Consider the following 20,601-nt stretch of genomic DNA (forward strand, 5'->3'; position numbering starts at 1 on the left):
TGTCGACCCATCAGTTACAAAATAGGACTTTTTAGAAACTTCCTGTATACAAAGAGAAAGAGTCATTCTATGTGAAGCTTTTAACAATGCAAAGATTTGGAAACAGGTTGTTTTCTATATCTGAACTGAAAGCTAGGATGACCCTCAGGTCTAAGGAGGCAGAATGCAAAACTTTTAAGAAATTGGACAAAGGGAACCCATGTTTTCCCTGTAAGAAAGTAGCACGCCTACACAAAATATATACCACTGCCACAGGTGATTTGTTTTGGTGCTGAAAGAACAGTCATGTCAACTGTTCCTTTTTAACCTGGATTAAGTACCATATTTAGCCTGTGGACATATGGCTCCTAGTACCTGAGCCAGCTAAGGCACCATCACGGAGCATTACATACCATGATGGAAACACACCTTGCAGTCATCTCCCTGGAAGGTCTGGTCCTTTACTTTGAATTTGTAGGTCTCTTGTGGTTTTATTTCCTGACAATATTTCTTTCCACTTTGTCTATCACCCCCAGCTTCATTTCATGCCATTATGTGAATTACCACACAGAGAAATTATCGTACCCTCCATTTTCCTTAAAAGGATTTCAAGCAAGAAACGACTAGTGTGAAACCTGCTTCATCTCTGGAGATCTGAGCAATCTTGCTCTGCAGGTGGCTTGGGGAAGATGAAATCCTCGTTCAGCTTGAATGCAACATGTGGAGCTGCAGCAGACTCCCTCCCTCCAGCCTTGATCGTTTCAGTAGGCTGAGCACCAGGGATCAATAGACCTCAGTCCCCAGTGTGCCTTGAACACGCACAGCTCAATGCTAAGTCTCTGACAAAAGTTGCCCTGCACTCTCATCTAGTAAACCATTCTGCATCAAAATCATTGGGCTTTCTTCTCTTTTTTTGTTTTTCTCTCAGAAATTGAGGTGTAGTGTTAGCAGCTGTGCAGCGGTGCTTTTAAAATAGAGTTGTTTTTCTGCCAGATGTATTATTTAGTGATGTTGATTGTTGCTTATTTGCATCAATGGAGACAGGTACCACTGACCTAACACATGTAAAGATTTCTGCATGAATGGGACTGCCTTTAATTGGAGCCCAACTGATACTACACACCCCTGAAAAGTCAGTCTGGAATAAAGGGGCAAAGTAGAAAGCTAGAACAGAAATATCTACAACTGTCATGTCATGAATTATTACAGTATCACTTAGGACTGTTGTAGAAAGCATGGGCTGGAAGCAGTTCACACCCTTGCCTTGTCTCATTGCATCTGCTGTAATTACAATGCAGTCATACAAATATATCTCTGTTCTAGCCCCACAGACACACCTGATATGCCAGACATCCCACAAAAGAGCAAATGGGAGATCATGTCACTCTCAGACACCACTATATGTGGCTGAAGGTTAGGCAGGTATGCAACCTCACCAATGTAAAATGTACACTGAAGTGCCCCTAACACCTGGGTCGAGTGCTGAGGTGAAATGGACACTCTCAAGTGCATTGATTCATGCATTGATTCCTGCTTCTCCTGATGAACACTTTACCAGCCAATTCAGGCTCTTAGGCTAACACTACTACTTCAGTAATAGTGCAAGGATAAATATAAAAAGAGAACACAAACATAAATTCCAGGTATAAGCAGATACACAGTCACAAACCAAAATATTGTACTTTGAATTAACAATTTTTTTAAAGCATGCTATTTTTGTATTCTTGTAACCCAATTCTACAGAGGATACATTTAAAACAAAATAACATTAAATACCTCATATAATTAACAGCTACAGTCACTTTTGTACTGATGAGTTATATAAAACTGCAGAAAAAGACAAGTATTAAAAGCACAAGTGTGCAAATCCCTCATTAATGAGGTACTGAAACACTGCTATAATTTTTCTCTGCTATTATATTATACTGTACTTTTTCTTCTCATTTATCAAAGCTTAGACCTTTCTTCTTAACAATAATAGTCATTTATATGCAGCCAAACTATAAAAAAATTTATTCATCTGCTGCTGTATATTATGCAGTATTAATTGCAAAATAAGAGATGTTGTTACTTTAAAAAATTAATGCTTATTTTGTTATTAAACTTCTGAGCATCACCTTCTTCTGAGGAATGATCACACTACAACGTAAGTCCTAATTATTATCATGTTACTCATTTTGTGGCTTCAGTGCTTGTTGTGCCTCTCTTCCCTAAGGTCCTTGACTGCAGCCCTGCCTCCGTGGGGCCTCCTGACCTCACCTCTCCTGGAATGCTGCATTTCTGCCCCTCCTGAACACAACACTGAGAATGCAGCTAGGTCCATTCAGTCAGGAGGAGATTTTGCAGCCCTTCTCTCCAGAAGCCTGTGAAATAGAAATCTAAAACAGCACACAGCATGCTGAGGATTTAGTGTTAGGATCTTTTTACCTGTATTTATAAATATTGCAGCCAATCAAGGATCATGGCACCTCTTATGTTCCTCTTCTGACTAATGAAATCTTTCCCAAGGGTGCTTCTTACTGCAGGTTGCCTAAGTCATGATCTGGGAGATCCCTTTCTTATTATCCATGTTAAAGATGGTGGAAAAACAGCCAGTTCCTCAAGTAGCTTCCTTGGGTAACTGCCTTAACTTTTATGGGGTGAATCTGAAGCTTCTGTTGACCTTGATTCCCCTGAAAAATCAAATTTCTTCAAAGAGCCCCTTCAGAGGTCCCATCTGATATGCTGAAATGACAATCCACCTGCCCCTGGAAGGTCTGAATGAAATATTGCCAAGGCAATCTCTTCCACCTGTGGATTTTTGTTTCTTGAAGTCCACAACAGATTAAAAGGGTGCTTTAAGAGAAGGCAAAGACAATGAGGGATGGCACTGCTGAAGTCTAGACAGGCAACATCCACAGCCTTTCCTTCATCACTAAGCTGGTCACCTTCTCATGGAAGCCAATGATTTGGCCAATCTAACTCCTGTATATTTCTGTGCAAATCTTACCATTTATTTTCCTGTCATTTGTTGTGGCCCTCCACCGAAACTCACATCAAACTGAGCTGGATGCTAGAGGCAGTAGGCTACTTGCTACCATAAAAGTTACTTACGTAAGAAAAGGTCACAGAAACCTGTCTCTGTCATTAGTCTTCAAACACACCCATTGAAGTTTAATTGTTTCCTTGTTCAAGTGTAAGAAAACCTCAAAGCGTGGTATACAGGCATGCCAGAAAATCAAATAACATTTTGCACACAAATCTCAAGTAGAAATACATTTGAAGTGACATATTTGGGGCCTTTCTTATGCATAAACCTGAATTCACTTCATGTAATACTGTGGTAATAACTTAAGTAGTTTTTCTCATATGCTTCCAAAATGCAGAGGACAAACTTTAATATAACCAACTGGAGGTCTTGTTTTCCCTTCCCATTCAAATCTTGTACCATAATCAATAGGTATTTTGAATACATAAATACAGCTGAATCTGGTCCTTGATTAGTTTTTTTTATTTATACTACAAAGGCCACAAGATTCAGGGGTTGCCAAGGCAACACCTCTTCAGCCTCCTTACTTTATACTTTGATATGAAATCTCTCATTAAGCAAATGTATCAAAACACCATTCAGAATGACAGGCTATTTTACAAATATGCCTTCAGATAACAAATTTATTCTTCTCCTAAATAAGAGAGAAAGGCTGGAACAAGGTTACCTTTTACTAAGGTGAAGAGAGGAGGGGAAAAATGGTATTCCAAGCTATACAGGCTTTAGTAAGACATTACTACTTTAATATGACTTTGTATCCTGAGCCTTCTATTATAGCCAATAAATTTTGTATTACTTGGCCAAAAAATCTTCAAAAGGAAAGGAAAGAAACAAAAAAACCCAAAAAACTGCACCACACAAGTAGAGTCTGAGACTGAGATGCTAGAATATTGAGTTACTGAAACTAACAACTGTGTATAAAAGCTTTACTGAACTATGGGAAATATAATACTCCAGCATAGGTTTTTAGGACTAAAAAGCAGGAAAAGTTTACTAAATCACAAAAGATTTACTAGGAACATACTGCTGCTTTTTGAACCTAGATGTTGAGGTCTAAAATGGTAATTAACAATAAATCACTAGCATTCTTTACTGAGCAGTATTCATTACATAGTACTGTACCTACAGTTATGCTCCAGGATCCCTTGGCAAGGCCAGGCTCCTCCAGGAGGAGAGGTCTGTCAAAGACACTTACTCCTGTGCTGTCTTTTAGTCTGCAAGACTGAAGTCTGAGTTTCAGCACACTACAAACTGTTCCAGAATGAGTAAGGCATGGCTGGCTGGCTGGGTTAACAGTAGAATGGCAATAGAGTAGTTCCAAATGTGCCCCTCCAAACTCTTGCTTGTGCCCTAGCACCCTCTGTGCTGCCAGGAGGCTTTGCAAAGATGCTATCACTAACAATCAGCTAATTCTACATCATCTGCAGGTATTTCAGTATAAGCTGAGAGAGCTGACTTTTCTGAAGAGAAGATTGTTACAAGAGAGAAGATGCACAGATATTTGTAGGCATGGAGAAAATATGAAAATTGACGTGATGGCTGCTTCTGTGTTTTAACTTCTTCCTTCACTCTCATTTTTGACTTGTAATTTCTAGTTCAGTTTTTCTCGCCGTGACCCTGCGACACACCGACCATTCACAGCAGTAAACAAAATAAATCCTACGATGTGCCACCAAAGAAAAAAGAGCGAAATTCCCACTGGGGGGCGCATACAGCACTAGCAAAGCCATCGCTCCCTCATCCCCACAATTATGTCAGTTCCAGGTCAGAGACAGCAACCCCCAGTCTGCAATGACAAAATAACACCACTTACAGATACTTCTACTCGGACCTACCAGCAACTCCTCAATTACCACAGAGGGCTGGTTTGCATGGTTTCTAGAAGAAGAAATCTCTCCTCATTTGTGAAGAGAGGCACTGGAAAGCACCTTGCATGGCCGGATCGTTTATGGGCTATCCCGTCTGCTGCTGCCTCAGTGCACTCACTGCTCAGTGCTCAGGGCATGGACTGTCTTGGACCATCTAACTGCATCCAAAGCTTTGCTGCACTGTTTATACAACTAGTTTCACTACACAGCCAACTCCTGCTGTAATCCCAAAAGATCAAAGTGGTGTCAGACTGTGGATGTGCCCAGAATTCCCAATTTCACACATAACAGAGGACTGTACCATTCATGCTGTTCTTTACTTCCCCTACCATCGTGTTGTTTTCTCACTCCCTAAATTGTTCAGGTGATGAATAAAACAAACAGTTAGTAGCTGTTCCAAGCCCTTCAGGCTTCTATCACCTTTCTGTTTTTAATGTAGGAGACCCTGGAGAGAGCAAATTTCACACCTGAAGTTGAAGGCTCCAGAATTTAAAACAAAGAGCCTACCCCAAAAAAAAAACCCTGTAAGCTTCTTAGAGACACATTCTATGTAGGACAACAAGAAAGCTGACATCAGATTCAGGTATCACGCTGCCATCCAGTCAGTCCTGACACATTTACATATAAACTGGGCCATGGAAACTGGAGAAGAGCCAGTACAGCAGAAAACCTCCAGTGTTATTTTGCATAGGACTATGCAAATTCTTCACAAAGCTGAGGACTTTAGATCTGAACAATTTACTTATCAACTTTCACCAGCACTGAAACTCATATAACTAGCCTTAGAAGACAGCATATTATTCTGAACAATATTGCTGAACAAGTAGTTGAATAAAATCAATTACTTGCCCTAGGGATTTTTAAGACATATGTTTCCTTAATTATTGTCAGATATGCAGGTCAACAAAAAGGAAGATTGATTTCTGGATAAACAGAATAACTGTGATGTTAAAAAGTGGTATGAAAAGATAAATTGTGAATGAAAGCATTTTAATGCCCATTTTTGTGAAAAGATGGGAATATTCAGGAAGTGCATGGAATCAAGAAACTGTCAGAGCCCCATCTGTCCATCAATAGCACCATGTACCAACCTCTCCATCCTTAATGCTCTTATCATTTGCACCTTGCTGATCAGGATGCATTTCTTCTTGTCTAGCAATATACTTGTATTGATTAACGTAATATAATGATCACGCTGGTTGCATCAGCAATGTTAAAACAAATTGATCTTGCTAAAATATTCAAGTCAGTCTTATTTTTTCTGACCCAGTGCTGTCATCTCATCCTCTCACTGATACATATTGTGCCCCAAACTGGTCTGCAGCATGAAAAAAGGAGAGTATCCCCAGACCTATCCCTGCAGAGAATCAGAGAGGTGAAATAACATGTTTTCACTGTGAAACAGGCTCACTTCTGTAGTGTCAAACTACTTCCCAGCAGCATCTAAGACAACGCAACTAGCAATCATAATTTTTTGTTTCCTCCAGGAGAGAAATTTTTGCCATTTCCTAGGGAGCTTTGTTCTGTTTTGTGCCAGATTGTTTTTTTCTGGGCTTTTGTGGGGAAGAGTGAAATAGCTTATATCTTAGGATTTGGGATTTCTTGGTTTTTCATCAGAGGAGATACAAGAACCAAGAAAATGTCACCTTGGTCGTGAAAAGAGTGGTTGAGAACTGCAGCAAGGGTCAGTTCTTGGAAAAAATTCATGCAAGCTTCTTTCCCTCCAAGTTCTTTTCCAAAAACACAGGCTAGGAAATCTGTATTTCCGGCATCAATCTACCTACACTGGTACATAAAATAAAGGCAGATATCTGTTCCCTACCCTGACTGGAGGCACCATAGAGAAGCAGAGCAAAGAACCAATAAGTTTCACTCCATAAGCCACTCAAATATACGTGCTCAAAGCCATTTGTTGTGCTTCCTCCCTTTTCTCCTTGGTCCCATCTGTAGCCACATAAATCAAATAGTGACAGCGGCAGCATTGTTTCTTCTATGGCTTTCAGTTGCTCCTTACTAAATCCTCACTCCTCCATGAGTAGACGAGCTGTTATAGAGCTCTGTATACATACATACATACATACATATATATATATATACACACACACACACACACATATTCATATACAAGCCTTCCACTCTAAGAAGAGGATGGGAAGCCCCAAATGAAAGGAGCGTGACTTTGTGAAAGCATGGTAAATGCCAAGCCTTTGCATCCATACTGTGGCTGTGCACGGATCTGTACTACAAAAGTATATTTTCCAAAACAATATGGATAGGGTTAAGGAAGATGTTTCTCCTAAAGACATCAGCCTACAGCAAAAATTGGAAGCAATTTCTGTGAAAGGTGCTGAAATGAGAGCAGTTGTTATAGGAAGCATGTAGATAAAGTATGTACGCTTGTTTACATAGTATGCAGATGATAGACACATCTGTGTTCTAGTTTAAATTTCTACTAGCAAATTCCATGAAAAAATAAACACAGAACACCAAAGCTCTTCCAGAGATGAGAAAACAATGAATTAAATTCAATTCCTCACAGAATAAGTTATTCAGCAAAACAGACTACCACAATGTCTAGTGGCTTTTTAATTAAGTCTTAATTAATGATTCTCTGCTAGTATATCCAAAATTTTACTGCTGCTTTTTTTCCAAGATGTTCACGGATGGCAAAGAGTTACCAGAACACTCATCTATGAAGTTTTTCCCACAGTCTTTTCCCGTTGTATTCCTGTTGTCATTTATGTTTAACATCAGAAATATATTCTTAAGCACTTCCTTGCTGGCATTATCATAGATTATCACAGATAATGCAAGCCAGGTTCCAAGGCCAGCGCTAAGTATATGAAACAGGTAATGAATAATCTGTCTAGACAATAGATGCGCCAGCACAGTTCCTCTTCTCTCAGTTCTGCCAGCTGCTAGCAGCTTGGATAGCCAGCTGAATACTTGTTAATCTTTACATCTCTTATAGTAAAAAAAAAAAAAAATTAATTAGATTTGTCTAAACCAAGAAAAAACTTAAATTGTACCAACATCTATTCAAGGATTAAATCCCCAGTCTAACAATTGGTTATAATGACAAGCAAGGCCGGGGGCTATTTCACATTCTTATCTGGCACACAGATAAGTCAGTAAGCCTCAGGTAACATGTGGCACTCACCTGGTGCAGCTTTTGCCAAAATTCAGGTCCATCCTCCATTTTTCTTAAGCTCGGTGGAATGTACCAAAAGCAGACGTTTGCATACTCCGGCTAAACAAGAGAACAAGTAACTGCTTATAAGATGCAATAGATGGCACAGGGATACATATTACAGCTTTTCAAAGAGTTCTGCTTGGGTTTTTTTTGGGGGGGAGAGTGGGGTTGAATTTATACCCTTTCTTTTAAAGCTTCCTTCTACAAGTCACATTTGTTTCCCTTTTTTTGAAACTAGAAATAATTTTCATATCATCCATTCCTCTTCCTGCTGCCAGGGGCTCCTTTATAATTTCTTCTTCCTATATCTACCTTTAACTCTGTTTTACTCAGTAAAAAACTTTGACTAGAAAAAATATAAGAGAGGCATAGAAAGGTAACTTACAGAATTCATATTTGAAGAAATAAGTTTAAAAATTTAAAGAATACATTCTCTTTTTAGTGTTTTGAGGTTTTCAAACAGAAATTTTCAATGATGCCTTTTATACAAAACACAAAAACTCAATTTTTGTGACCATTTAACATTTGCACACCTCATCATTTTCCTACTGAAGGTTGCCCATCTCCTCTCATGTCATAGAGCACACTATACAGTGCTGGAGTTAATGCTGAATTTGTCAATTTCCACATTTTATAAGAATCTCAAGACCCCTTGCAGGGTATGCACCATATCCTGAATGTATCTTGCTTAATATCTAAGCAGGCCTTTTGAGCAAAGACTGAGACTCCACATGTCTGCTTCTCCCCAGGGAAATTTTGCCTTTAAACTCAGCAGAGTTAGCTGCAAGGCTCCCAGCAAAAGTGGCTGTTCACCATGCATTATAAAATAAGGAATTTTGTGCTTATGAGGTTTCTGTATTATATATGATTGATAAAATGTTCCCAGCAGGCCATTCTAGGGTCTCTATACATTTTCTGCTAATTTGGAACTTTTGTTTTTTGTTTACCTGTACAGAGAAAAAAAAAAAATATGAGGAATAGATACACCTTCTACAACCCATAAATCACTGAGTCAATCTTGACCTCCACTATTTGCAGCACAGCATTCAAATGCCATCTAGGTTATAGTATGGATTATGATAATTTGGACTGTGAACTCACACACCCCGCTCCTCTCCCACATACCATCCTCATCATTACTAGTTGAAAGAAAAAAAAAAATACAGCTAAAAAGGAGCTTGGTAGCTGAGTCACACCATCTCTTTGCCCCACTGTAGATGTGGCTGCTATTATAATCCCAGGCAGTCTCCTGAATGAGGAGAGCTCATCAGCTGAGACATGTTCTTCCATGAAAGGCCACTGAGAGCTGCTCATATCATTTTCCGCTTCACTTCAAAGAATGCATTAAATACAATTTAATCATCAAGAAGAATATCATTGTCAGCAGGAACTGAGCTGCAAACCTGCCACGTGCTGCTGCTGCTGAATGGAATAAAGATCAGTTCTTAAAGTCCCATTTCTTTCCCCAAAGATCTTGCTTTGAGTACACATGTAAACACAGACCCTGAAAAGGCGGTGTCTTCCCCATAAGAACAAGCACTAGCTCAGTGCTTGTTACAGGGTTTATTCCAAAACTATTTAAAATCAGATGTCAGGAGCAGACAGATGGCATACATTACCATATTGCCACTGCCTATATTGCCTTCTTGATTATCTCAGTTTCCTTTCACACATCAAATATATCATCACCCTCTGAAAACACCATTCATCCTAGAAAACTACCCTCAGCGATGCTTCACACTCTATTCCTGGTTGTCTTGCCACAGGTCTTATCCAAGCAGGTAAGCAATTATAGCACAGAAGAGTTCAAGATGACTCAAGCACAAGTGGCATTTCCAGGCAGTACAGCAATTCTCATTATAGGTTTTTCCTCGCTGCATGTATCAGAGGATCATCTTCCTAAGATTCTTGTCTGAAGCCCATCTTCCCTTCAGAGAGGCCTTGCACAGCTGGGCCTTGCTGCCTCATAGCATCTTCTCTTTGATTTCTCATTGCTTATCCCCTGAAAATTTTCTTAACCCTTTCAACTTCTCAACTCATAGAAAAACTCGTAGAACTCAAGAAGCTCAACTTCTTTCTCATAGTCTGTACTACAACACTCCCTTCTTTAAATTTAGGTGTCCCATTCCTGCAGGAGCTACACAGCAGCCTCTGCTCTTACCAAGAGTTTCCACATCTACAGCAGACCTGGGCTCTCTGCTAAGGTTTACAATAACAAGAAATGGACAGCTTTTAACAGACTTGCCACTTTACTGACCCCATCCTGTGCTGCTGGCCTAAAATTCTTCAACTGAACAGCAGTTTTCAAAGGTAAAGTAAAAAGTTTGCATTGTATGAATAGTACAAAATATTTTTCATATTTTGCCTTTTGTCTAGCCTAACCTGGAATGTTCATGGTGGCATTTACTCCATTTCCCATCCTCCTCCACGTACCCTCCTCCTCCTGATCCCACACAGCACCCTGTCTTTCATACAAGTACACTTCCAACAATGCAAATGGTTTTTTATAAAATTGGCAGGTCTTTGCAACATCCTCAGATATCAGCCTTATTAACCAAAGAGCTGAGGACAGGTGGAAATAAAGTACTTAAACTCTATTCCCTTCACTCACTCTCCCCCAAGCAAGGTCACCAAACAGGAAATAAGCTGACAGTTTTAGTAAAACAAGTGAAACACAACTTTTGGGTAGTTTTTAGGAAGATGGGAATTGAAATAGAACTAGGGAAAAAAATATGGACTTTAACAATGCCAGGTCCATTTTTAGGATCAAACTATTTTTCCCTCCGGCACACAATCTTATCTGCAGGTCTGGCAAGCACTGATTTTTTTACAGCCAGCCTCTTTATTCTCACAGAAAAGTGCTCCATCTACACCCCCTGAGGCAACACAGGACCAGAAGCCAGGAAATTAGGTAGAATGATAGTAGGGAACACAGCACATATGTTATGTGTGTTCAATCATATCTGTGGATCTCCAATACACAGACTTATTAGATTTGATACTTTAAATACAAATTGGTAATTGATTAAAAAGAACAAAATCAAACAATGGACACTTCCTAACAATAACAACAGTTCAGTTCTCTTTTCACTTACCTCCAAAATAAGCTGGAATCCCTCTCTTTTTTTAATTTCCTCCACTAGATATCTGTAATTAAAAAATCAGGGATTTAAAGCACAGAACAAAACAATACACACAGACAACAGCACAAAAAAAAGGGTCTTAAACATGTATTTATTTTTCTTTTCTTTTTTTTTTCACACTAAGAAAACAACAGAGTTAAACCTCATTTCTACCTGCTGTGAAAATGTAATAGCTATCAGTTCCTAGAAACAAAAGAAGGCTAGAGCCAGCCAAGGAGCACTGAGGAGAAGCCAAATTCTGTCCTCAGGCACAGATTTTCAGCAGAGCCACATGGCACAAATTGATCCTATTTGCATCAGGTTGTGAACTTTCCCAGAGCAAATTAATACTTCTGTTCCTTGTTCTCAAGTGCCAATGCTGGGCTGTCGTGTTATTTCACAGTCACTCTGACATCTCTTGCATTCTACTATCACCAGGATCTCTTAGCTTAGCCCAGAATTTAAAAATTTGAGCATACTTCCAGCTCAGCTGTTTTCCCAGTACTGCCCACAGTGCAACTTTCCATTCAGTGGGCCACTCCTTATGTACAACAGTCCCTGGACTTCCTATGCTAACAGTGTGTTAAAATGGGAATTTCTTTTCTTTCTCACAGAACACAGAAGCCTTCAATGGAAAGATGGGTTTGGATCAAGATTTTGCATACAAACAGCTTCAATTTACAGATTTTTTTTAGAACATGACTGCAAGTTTGCCATGGCACATATCACACAGGAATTCTGAAGCAAAGAGGACATAGATAGGATTTCTCTCTTTCTTCTCTCCCCCTCAAAGCCTTACAAAGAAAAATTTCTGCAAATTCACTGCAAATTCACACTGCTTCTCCAGTCCAACAAAATTTTAGCTTTCTACATGAAGATATTGCTGTCCAACATTAATAAACCTGACAAAGTTAAACTACTGATTGTGCACAAAACTGTTCTTCTTTTGCATTCACTATTTGGCATTTTCCTGTCTGAAGCTGCATTACTGGTCATCACACTAGTAATTATTTTCAGTGAGAAAGAGAAATATTGGGAAAATAATCTCCCTTGGTCCTACCCACACAGCTGAAACTTGTCCCCAGCAGGGACACCTCTAGCACAGCTGTCTCTGCAACGCCCTCCCCTCAGCAGCCGTGCTGCAGAAGCAATAAACAACACCCTAGATGGCACACATTTTTCCAGACAGAGCCTGGGGAGTTGTGTCGCTGTTTATCATTAACGAGCGCTGCGCCTGCGACTCGCTACCTCCCAGCTCACGCCCCAGCAGAGCCACCGCTGCGGTGGAGGGCCTGTGTCCACAGCCCCCAGCTCAGGAGCTGTGCTGGCACTGCTGAAGTGTTTCCCCTCGCTGGAACAAGTCACATTTCTGGTCGTTTCTGCCATCACCGCTCAGATCCTCCCGCGTGCCCTTGTTTGTTATCTGGCTGTTAGTGTCCACACTACTGCTCAGGTTGAAAGAGAGACATGATTATCTGTAGGGTAATTGTCTTATGTCAAAGCTTGCTGCTTCTGTCCTGTTTATTAGAAGATACTTGTCTGTGCCATATAACCAATATTCAGCAACATCAACAGGCTATTCATATGACAGTGGCCCTCAATTTATATTTTTTTCTTTCAATAAACTATGAAAACAAAACCTATGTATAATCACGTTCCTTTTTCATTTTTTTTTAAGGTCTTGAATTGTTAGAGCAATTTTGCAATGCTTAATACCTTTGCCTCTTACCTCAAGTGCCTTTATTTTATATCACCTAGGTCTAAAATCTGACGTGGGCTACCTGATGTCGGTCAGGTTCACAACACTGTTAATCACGTTCTTAACTACACTGCCAATAACCTAAGAAGGCAGCCATTAGAAAATCCATTGCCCATGATTTATCTTGCCAGTATCATTTGATAGCAGTGGAGCAATTTACTTTGTGCATCTTTCCACAGCTGACAGTGAAGTTTTATTATCATGTCCCAGTTGTAGTATGTTAGAAGGGCTTGAGTCTTAGCGAAGACCAAAGTACACAGAGAAGCGTCGTTTGCTATGATTAAGCCTTGCAGAAAATGAGGGGTGAAGATCTGCCGTGAAAGTAGACATATGTCTGCTAACAGTGGGTGTCAGAAGAGGAAACAGGCAGAAAAATTCCAAAGAAGACGAAGCATAAAATGCAGAGGTGCTTATATAGTAACTATAGTTGTATTCTAAAAGCAGTTTACTTCTATTTTCTTTTTAGTGTACTTTATAAAACAACATCCCTACATCAAAAATAATTGGGGGGAAGAAAACATGCAAAAAGATTCTGAAGTGATCAGCTGGATGCTCTACTCTACACATTTAAAAAGTAAGCCTTTCCAAATATCCAAAGTTCCTGGGATAGTTAGTTCCCTGAAAGCATGATTCACCTCCAGCTGAAGATTTTACTGGAATAGCCAACAGGCAAAGTTTACTGCATCAGAAGTACATGCCTGAAACTACCCTAAAACCTTTTCAGCTCCACTTGGCTACAAGCAAAAAAAAATAAAGCAATCTTGCCCTTAAATTCTATAGTCAGTGGACCAGTTCCAGAATTAATCTGGGTCTGTGTTCAGGAGCGTTGAAATACTACCTTGCAATTGGAGTAACATCTAATGTAACAAATGAGGAGAAAGGCTGCACAGCTGAGTAGTTGGTAAACCTGGAACAGTGCCCATGTCCATGCAAACTCAAGATGACAATGCCACCACTGTGAAGAATCTATTTCACCAGATAATGTCTAAAAATTAAATTTCTTCCTAATGGAAAAACAAACCAAAAACCAGAAGAGACAAGCCAGTCACTCCTTAGAAGTGTTACCAACTGAATCCTAATGTTAGGCAGAAATATCGATCCCAGAAAGGTGATTAATCACTACACAGTCAGTCAAATGACCTTGGCCAGTGACCTTGGTAAGGCTGAATTCTCCTACTGATAGTGGAAAGAATGACTTACCCTGAACAGACAAAGAACAGCACAATGCTTCACAACAAAAACAAGGTGCAATTTAACCAGAACATATTAAAAAACACATAACCAGCCAAAAAACTGAGTGGCTTTAAAGAAATGAAATAGAGAAAAAGACACAGCTTTTTTGAGCTTTTCTGGTTTAGGTTCTTTCTTTTTATTCCTTTCAAATCTACTCTGGGTTTAGGTAAGAGGCATTTTTATTTTCTCTTTAAGTAACTTCATTAGAGTCAGACTATTCCTTTAATTTTGATTGAAGTAAACATTTGATTCTTTTCTACTTGTTATTTCATATAAAAAGTAAAATGCCAATACCAATTATTTGACTTAAGGCAGTGTATAGCTACTTTTGTGTAGTTTTCATTATGTTTTGTCTTGTATAAATTCTGAGCAAACATTTTATTTAAAGTGAACTTTTTTTAATGGGCCATTATTCCAAAATAATTTCTTAGAAGAGAAAACCACCTGTGTATGGAAGTCTCTTCCCAGAAACCAAGACATCACCATCACTTTATGAACACCTTCTACCAAGAACTTTGCTGAATTCACTTGCAAAACTCAGTTCTGCAAGACCAAAAACTTAATGAAATTGAAGAGGACAAGTGTGGGGAAGATCACAAGAAAAAGATGTTTCAGTCCCTAACTCAGTCCCTAACAGAACATGCTGTAAGAGTTAAGAACTTCAGCAAATTTGAGAAAAAACACTCAGTAGGTCGGAACAATATTGCTTTTGTACACCTCTACTGGATCCTGATATTACCGCATTCCTCTTTCACAAGGAATGACTTGAACAGGAAAATTTGGTTCTTGCCAGACACAGCTTTGGATTCTGGCACTTCTTTTACATCAACACCAGAACACCCTGTTGATCTAAAAGAAAGTGTTTTGGTAACTCTGTCCTATGTCTAGTCCAGATAACATAAATGTTCCACAATACAGACTGATAGCCTAATTTTGACTTCCATAATTACAATTAAATATTGTAGCAAACATAATAACACTAATTATTATTTTTCTATTAGTTCCAAAAGGAACAAAAGGATAGAGGCAAAATGTAACAACAGGGACTGTTCCAGGATATGGAGTATCAGCAGTGCCAGCATTTCAGCCCATCAAACAGACTACACATACTCAAAACTGTGAGGTGGTACCTTGCCAAAGCCAGTGCCCTGTTTACTCTCTCCTCCAGGCCTGTGGTTCCCAAAGCTTTCCACATCAGCCAGAATTTGAACGCGTCCGGACGCCTGCTGCACTGGATGGACTTGTCACCAGTGTCGTAGCTGACATCGTAGAACTTGTCCTGCTGGAACAGGTACGCAGCCTCGGCAGAGTAACACTTCTTCAGGAGGCCCTATGAGGAAACACCACAGAGGCTTTGACTGGGTATAAACGTTTCCAAACCTCACAAGCCAAAGCCTTTCTTTCCCTGTCTGTATCAAATGCTTATTAAAACAGATCTGGATATGCGGGATGCCATCCAAAGCTTACAGCGTGGTTTAAGAACCCTGGGTGAGCCTAAAGTCAGTGAATTCACACCGACAACCAGCAAATATACTTTTATGATTATTTTCTTCATAATGTCATGGAAGAGTGGCAGGCTGAAGAGGAATTTTGACTCAGAGCTCAAGAAATCATGGGAGTGGGTATCACAGAAACAGTTGCTGTAAAATATATATGGATGTAAAAGAGAGAGAAAAAGGAGACAGCTATGTCCACTGCTTCAGTCTTTAGATCACAGAGTCACAAAATATTTTAAGTTGAAAAGGACCCACATGGATCATTGTGTCCAATCCAGGAGAATGGCCCACACAGGAGCTGAACCCACAGTCTTGGCATTGTAAGCACCATTATCAAGAACAACCCCTGAGGAACTTCCTCCATTTTCACAAATGGCTCAATCCATTCCTGCTTTGGTTAGTTGCAGGTAGGGAAGACTTTAGCCCAAATAAATAAATGTTTAGCCATTACCACCAAATAGTCACTGTGGATTTGGCATAGGCTGACTGTTTGAGCAGAAAAACCACAAGATTAGTACAGCCCAATTTTTTTCTCTTTCACATTTCAGACAAATGTAACATTTGAAAATAAACTTAAGAGAAGATAATTTCACATATGCTAATCATTATTTCTAAATAAAATTATTTTTTTTCAGCAATCTCTAGCCTACAGCTTCTGAGGGACAACCTGGGCAGAGATGAGCAGCACAAAAGAGACAAAGATTAATGAGTGATGTGGCAAGTTCCAGAAGAGAACACAGCTGGGAAACTGAAAGCACAGAGGCTGTGACAGGTTTAAAGGTGCAGAGGAAGAGATATAGGAATGGCCATTGGCTGAAGAATGAAATATCAAAATACACTCTGTAAAACTGTGAAGTAGAGAGAAGGGCTGGCAGAAGGCAGGTTACAACAGCAGAGATGAGGGTGGCCCTATGAGGGGCCCAGGAGACAGGAAACATGGATCTGTCAGTGCTAAGAAGAGCACAACTCATTTTCCAATTCAATATCACTCTTCAATTTGAACCAACAAAAAAAATCATTTCTCATTTCACCCTTTTCTCTGCATCTGCTGCAAGTCTGATTTTGAAATGGCACAGTGTCTGATATCATTCTTAATCAAAGTGTCATATTCCCACAACAGAGGTACAATTCCTAATCCACATTCCAATATCCTACTTATGACTTTAGCACTGGCAATAAAATGAAGTAAAAAGGTCAAGGCAAAAAAAATTTTAAAAAAAATGAACTGGCATACATAGAATAACTCTGCCTCTCTCCTAGTCTTTTCAATTCCCTCCAAAAAAGCAAAGCAAACAAAAAACACCACCAGTTTGTAGAGCAAAAGGAGAACACCATCAAGTTTTCTCCATAACTTCTATAATGGTTTGACAATCCCATCATAATATTTGTTTGATAAAAATACAAAAATTACAGCAAATTTGGTCTGACCTCTTTAGTCACAGGAGCATTGTGAAAAGACAGTTTTTATGACAGGTTGGAGGGGAAAAGGGCTGGTATCTGCTCTCCCTTTGCAGAGTGACAACATGCAGCTGCAGCACAGGGTAGCCACAGCTGGAAAGCCAATGATGGATGCAGTGTTTCACAGCATATAAAATTCTAACACCTACTTTCCAATTTTCTCAAATAAAGAAAGGCAAGGAGGTGACATTAGAAATGACAGAATAGTCAAGCACTGAGGTATCCATACTTTTGAGGTTTTTTACAGCTTTTTTTTCTCTGTCTAGCAGCTGCACAACAAGAAACAGGAGTCATTCTGTCAAGACATGGTGCTCTATTCATTTAGACCTTCATACCTTTACTTTCAGAAGAATAACAGGTTTGCTAGACATGGTGTTTTAAAAAAGAAAAAAAAACCCACAAAACAAGCAAATAGGCTGTAAGATCCACAAATTTAATCTTATTGCTTTGTCTCTGCTGACTTAAAATGTTGAATGGTGTATCTGCAGTGAGGGTACAGCAGGGTTATCAGTGTGGTACTATCTTCTGCCTCATCAGAATGCAATGCAGCTGCACAATAGAGGATGTCACAGGATATTAATTCCCCTCACGCTGGTCATCCTATAAAAAGTAACCACTGTTTGTCACAAGAAACCTAAATGCCGTTGGCAATATTACAAAAGACTCAGAAGTTCACTTAAGATAATAGGACAGTTGCAGAGTTACATAGTTTTAAAAAAATGCTCTAGAGTTAAGATGCAAAAAACATTTTGATGGCCCTGAGGCAGCTTGTATTTTTGATAATGTAGTTCATTAAAAAAAAAAGAAAAAAATTTAAAAGTCAGGTACTGTCCTCATGTCTCGGTGCATCTGAAACTGACAATACATGTTGGCTTGATGCTCCTTTTCCACCTGCTTATCTTACTAAGAATACAACATGCTCAAGAAATCCTTCTGAAGATACTGATACGATCAATCTCCAGAGGCAAGTATAGTTCCATCCTCCTACACGTCACTAGAGCAGAGGGGAAAAGAAACAAAAAATCATCCTTTGTGAGGAAGAGAGAAATATCTCAGAAGAAAAGTGGGGGAGAAAGAGAAGGGGAAAGAAAATGAATGGAAGACAAAAAAGTCATCTCAATTTTCCTAGTCAAACAATGAAAAAGTAGAAGAAAAAAAAAAAAAAGGAAATAAATAAGTTTTAAATATGCTTTCTGACTCAGTGTTCTCAGTCCCAAGAAGATCCCAAAAGTTTTCCACACAGTAACTGCTACATCTGCTCAGAATTGCAAAAGTTTCATAGAACTGCCCCATTGGACGACTTTGAGTTTCTTTCTTCATCTTTTATCTTTCTACCCTTTTTAATACAATTTCTCAGCCTTATAGTCAGTCTGTTAAAGTTCAGGAAATTGAAGTACTATTTTCATAGAGGCCTCAATCCACTATGAAGTTTCAAAGAGCTTTTGATTTTGATGAAGTCTATGTATAGTTTTTTTGTGCTCTAATTAATGGCAAATTGATGAAAAAATATTGATACTGAAAGCAAGAGCTCCAGTTTCATAATTCAACATTTTTCTCATTGAACAGACTTACCTACAGCAAGTCTTCTGATCTCCTTCCATTTCCATTGCTAGTTAAAAGTGAATTTCAATTTCATTAATAAAATATCTTTTTTCCCTAAGACAAGCCTCTCCCTGATTTGCCTTTTCTGAGGCAATAAGGACAGTCTTTTGAATAGCATACTTGAAAATTGTCAAAAGCATTGAAGAGTAAAAGGATACTATTGCAATTTGTTTCAAGGGGTAAGAAGGAGCTCTCAGTTGTATTAAACCCAAACAAAAGCAATGAGAATAGAGCATTTCCTTCAGCTGTCCTGGAGGGGAATCAGGGAGGTAGATATCTCTATGATATTGCTAATTATGAGCAAGAGATTACATGTGGGTGCTTACCATCATCACCTTAATCTGTACTAAAATGAGATTTCATTAGCTACATTGAGCCTTAATTCTTAACTAATTAGTAAAAATTCTGCTTATTACCTAGAACTGATTCTTAATTACCTGAACTAGGGCTTCACTCTCACGAGTCACTGAACTTTGGCACTGGTAATAAACAGTAGTTCTCTGTCTACATGTAGATAATATTCAGACAGATATGGATGACAGCAAGGACAAATTGGATTAGCTCTGTGGTTTTTAAGGGAGTACGTACAACCCAACAGCAATTCCTAGGATTTTAAGAACATATATGACCAAAACTGACTTCACCAATGTTTTGAGGTTATTGATCCATCTAGCTTTGTGTTTAAACAGTCACTGCAATTCATGACTCAGCAATACCAATGTTTTCTGAGTAAGACTATCTTGTGGGAGAAGTGATGAAAGTTACTCAGGGCATGGCAGTGAAAAAGGAATAGATGTGCTCTTCTTGAGTGCCTTAAGCACTGAAGAACTACAGTCATTGATCTGAGCTTTTAAAAGGGATTAACCAATCTTTCTTTCCCTTTGGTGAAATTGCTTCTCTCTTCTAATCAAGTCAAACACATATGTGTCTTTTCTATCTCTACCTTCCTTGGAAATATTCCAATTTTGTTTCACTAAAGCTGGAAGATACTCTTTTATCAGCATTTCACAGCACTTAATCTTTTTTTTAGGGTTTTTTTAAAAGATCTGTACAATGTTTCATTCTAACAAGCCAGTTGCAGTATCTTAAATATATTAACACTGCTAAGCCCCATTGAAGCAAAATGGCAAAAGAAAAAACAAAAAAAAAACAAACAAAAAAACCCCAAAAAAACACTATTACTTTTGTTACTGGGAAATTACAGTGTTACCAGTACAATTGAAGTGTGATGACATCTTCTAAAAATTATCTTTCATACAGAAAATATGAAAGAGAAACAGAAAAACTGAGGGGGGTTAATTTGCTCACTTCTAATCAACTAAGCTTAATTCTGAAATATTCCATAATTTCCAAGTGGGTCTTATAGCACATGTAAAGACAGGCTAACAAAACTTCCTTTATCAGTCTTTCAAAGAGAGATGATAGGGTAATTCATAAATGGGACTTAATATTCATTTTGCTGCTTGATTTCTTGCAGAATTCAGAACTTCAGAATATACCTGAGGTTCCTTAAACATTCACTAGCAGAGCAATATGTGCCAGACTCTCCCAGCTCACATCTCAGCATCCAGCTCCCACTGATGCGTCCTAACCACAGTGTGAAGGAATTGTCTTCACATATAAACATGTGCTTCCTTTTAGCCACAGGTATTTATGTGCTTTAGGAGAAGTGGAACAAGCTCCCAAGTGAGTAACTGATACATGTACTGTTCCCTTCTCTAACTGGTGCAAAAATAACATTTTTAATGGGAAACTGGAATCTGCTGCCTGTTCTGGTATGGAGAGGATCAAAGTGAAGCAACGCTTTTCTGTCAAAGTGTCTTAAATATGCATTTGATCTTTTTTTCTTAAGGATTTATATTC

At 38.9% G+C, this 20,601-nt stretch overlaps 1 protein-coding gene across 1 annotated transcript in view; it reads right to left on the bottom strand.

Annotated features, from left to right (window-relative positions):
* Positions 1–20,601, bottom strand: part of GADL1 (glutamate decarboxylase like 1) — an 82,746-nt gene that overhangs the window by 26,823 nt on the left and 35,322 nt on the right. The window contains exons 12-14 of the mRNA XM_015649934.3: positions 15,313–15,512; positions 11,164–11,215; positions 8,036–8,125 (exon numbers count right to left, since the gene is read on the bottom strand). Of these exons, the coding sequence (XP_015505420.1) occupies positions 8,036–8,125; positions 11,164–11,215; positions 15,313–15,512 (342 nt within the window). The remainder of the gene's footprint in view (positions 1–8,035; positions 8,126–11,163; positions 11,216–15,312; positions 15,513–20,601) is intronic.

Source organism: Parus major, chromosome 2 (assembly GCF_001522545.3).
Source record: "Parus major isolate Abel chromosome 2, Parus_major1.1, whole genome shotgun sequence".
Lineage (NCBI taxonomy): Eukaryota > Metazoa > Chordata > Aves > Passeriformes > Paridae > Parus > Parus major.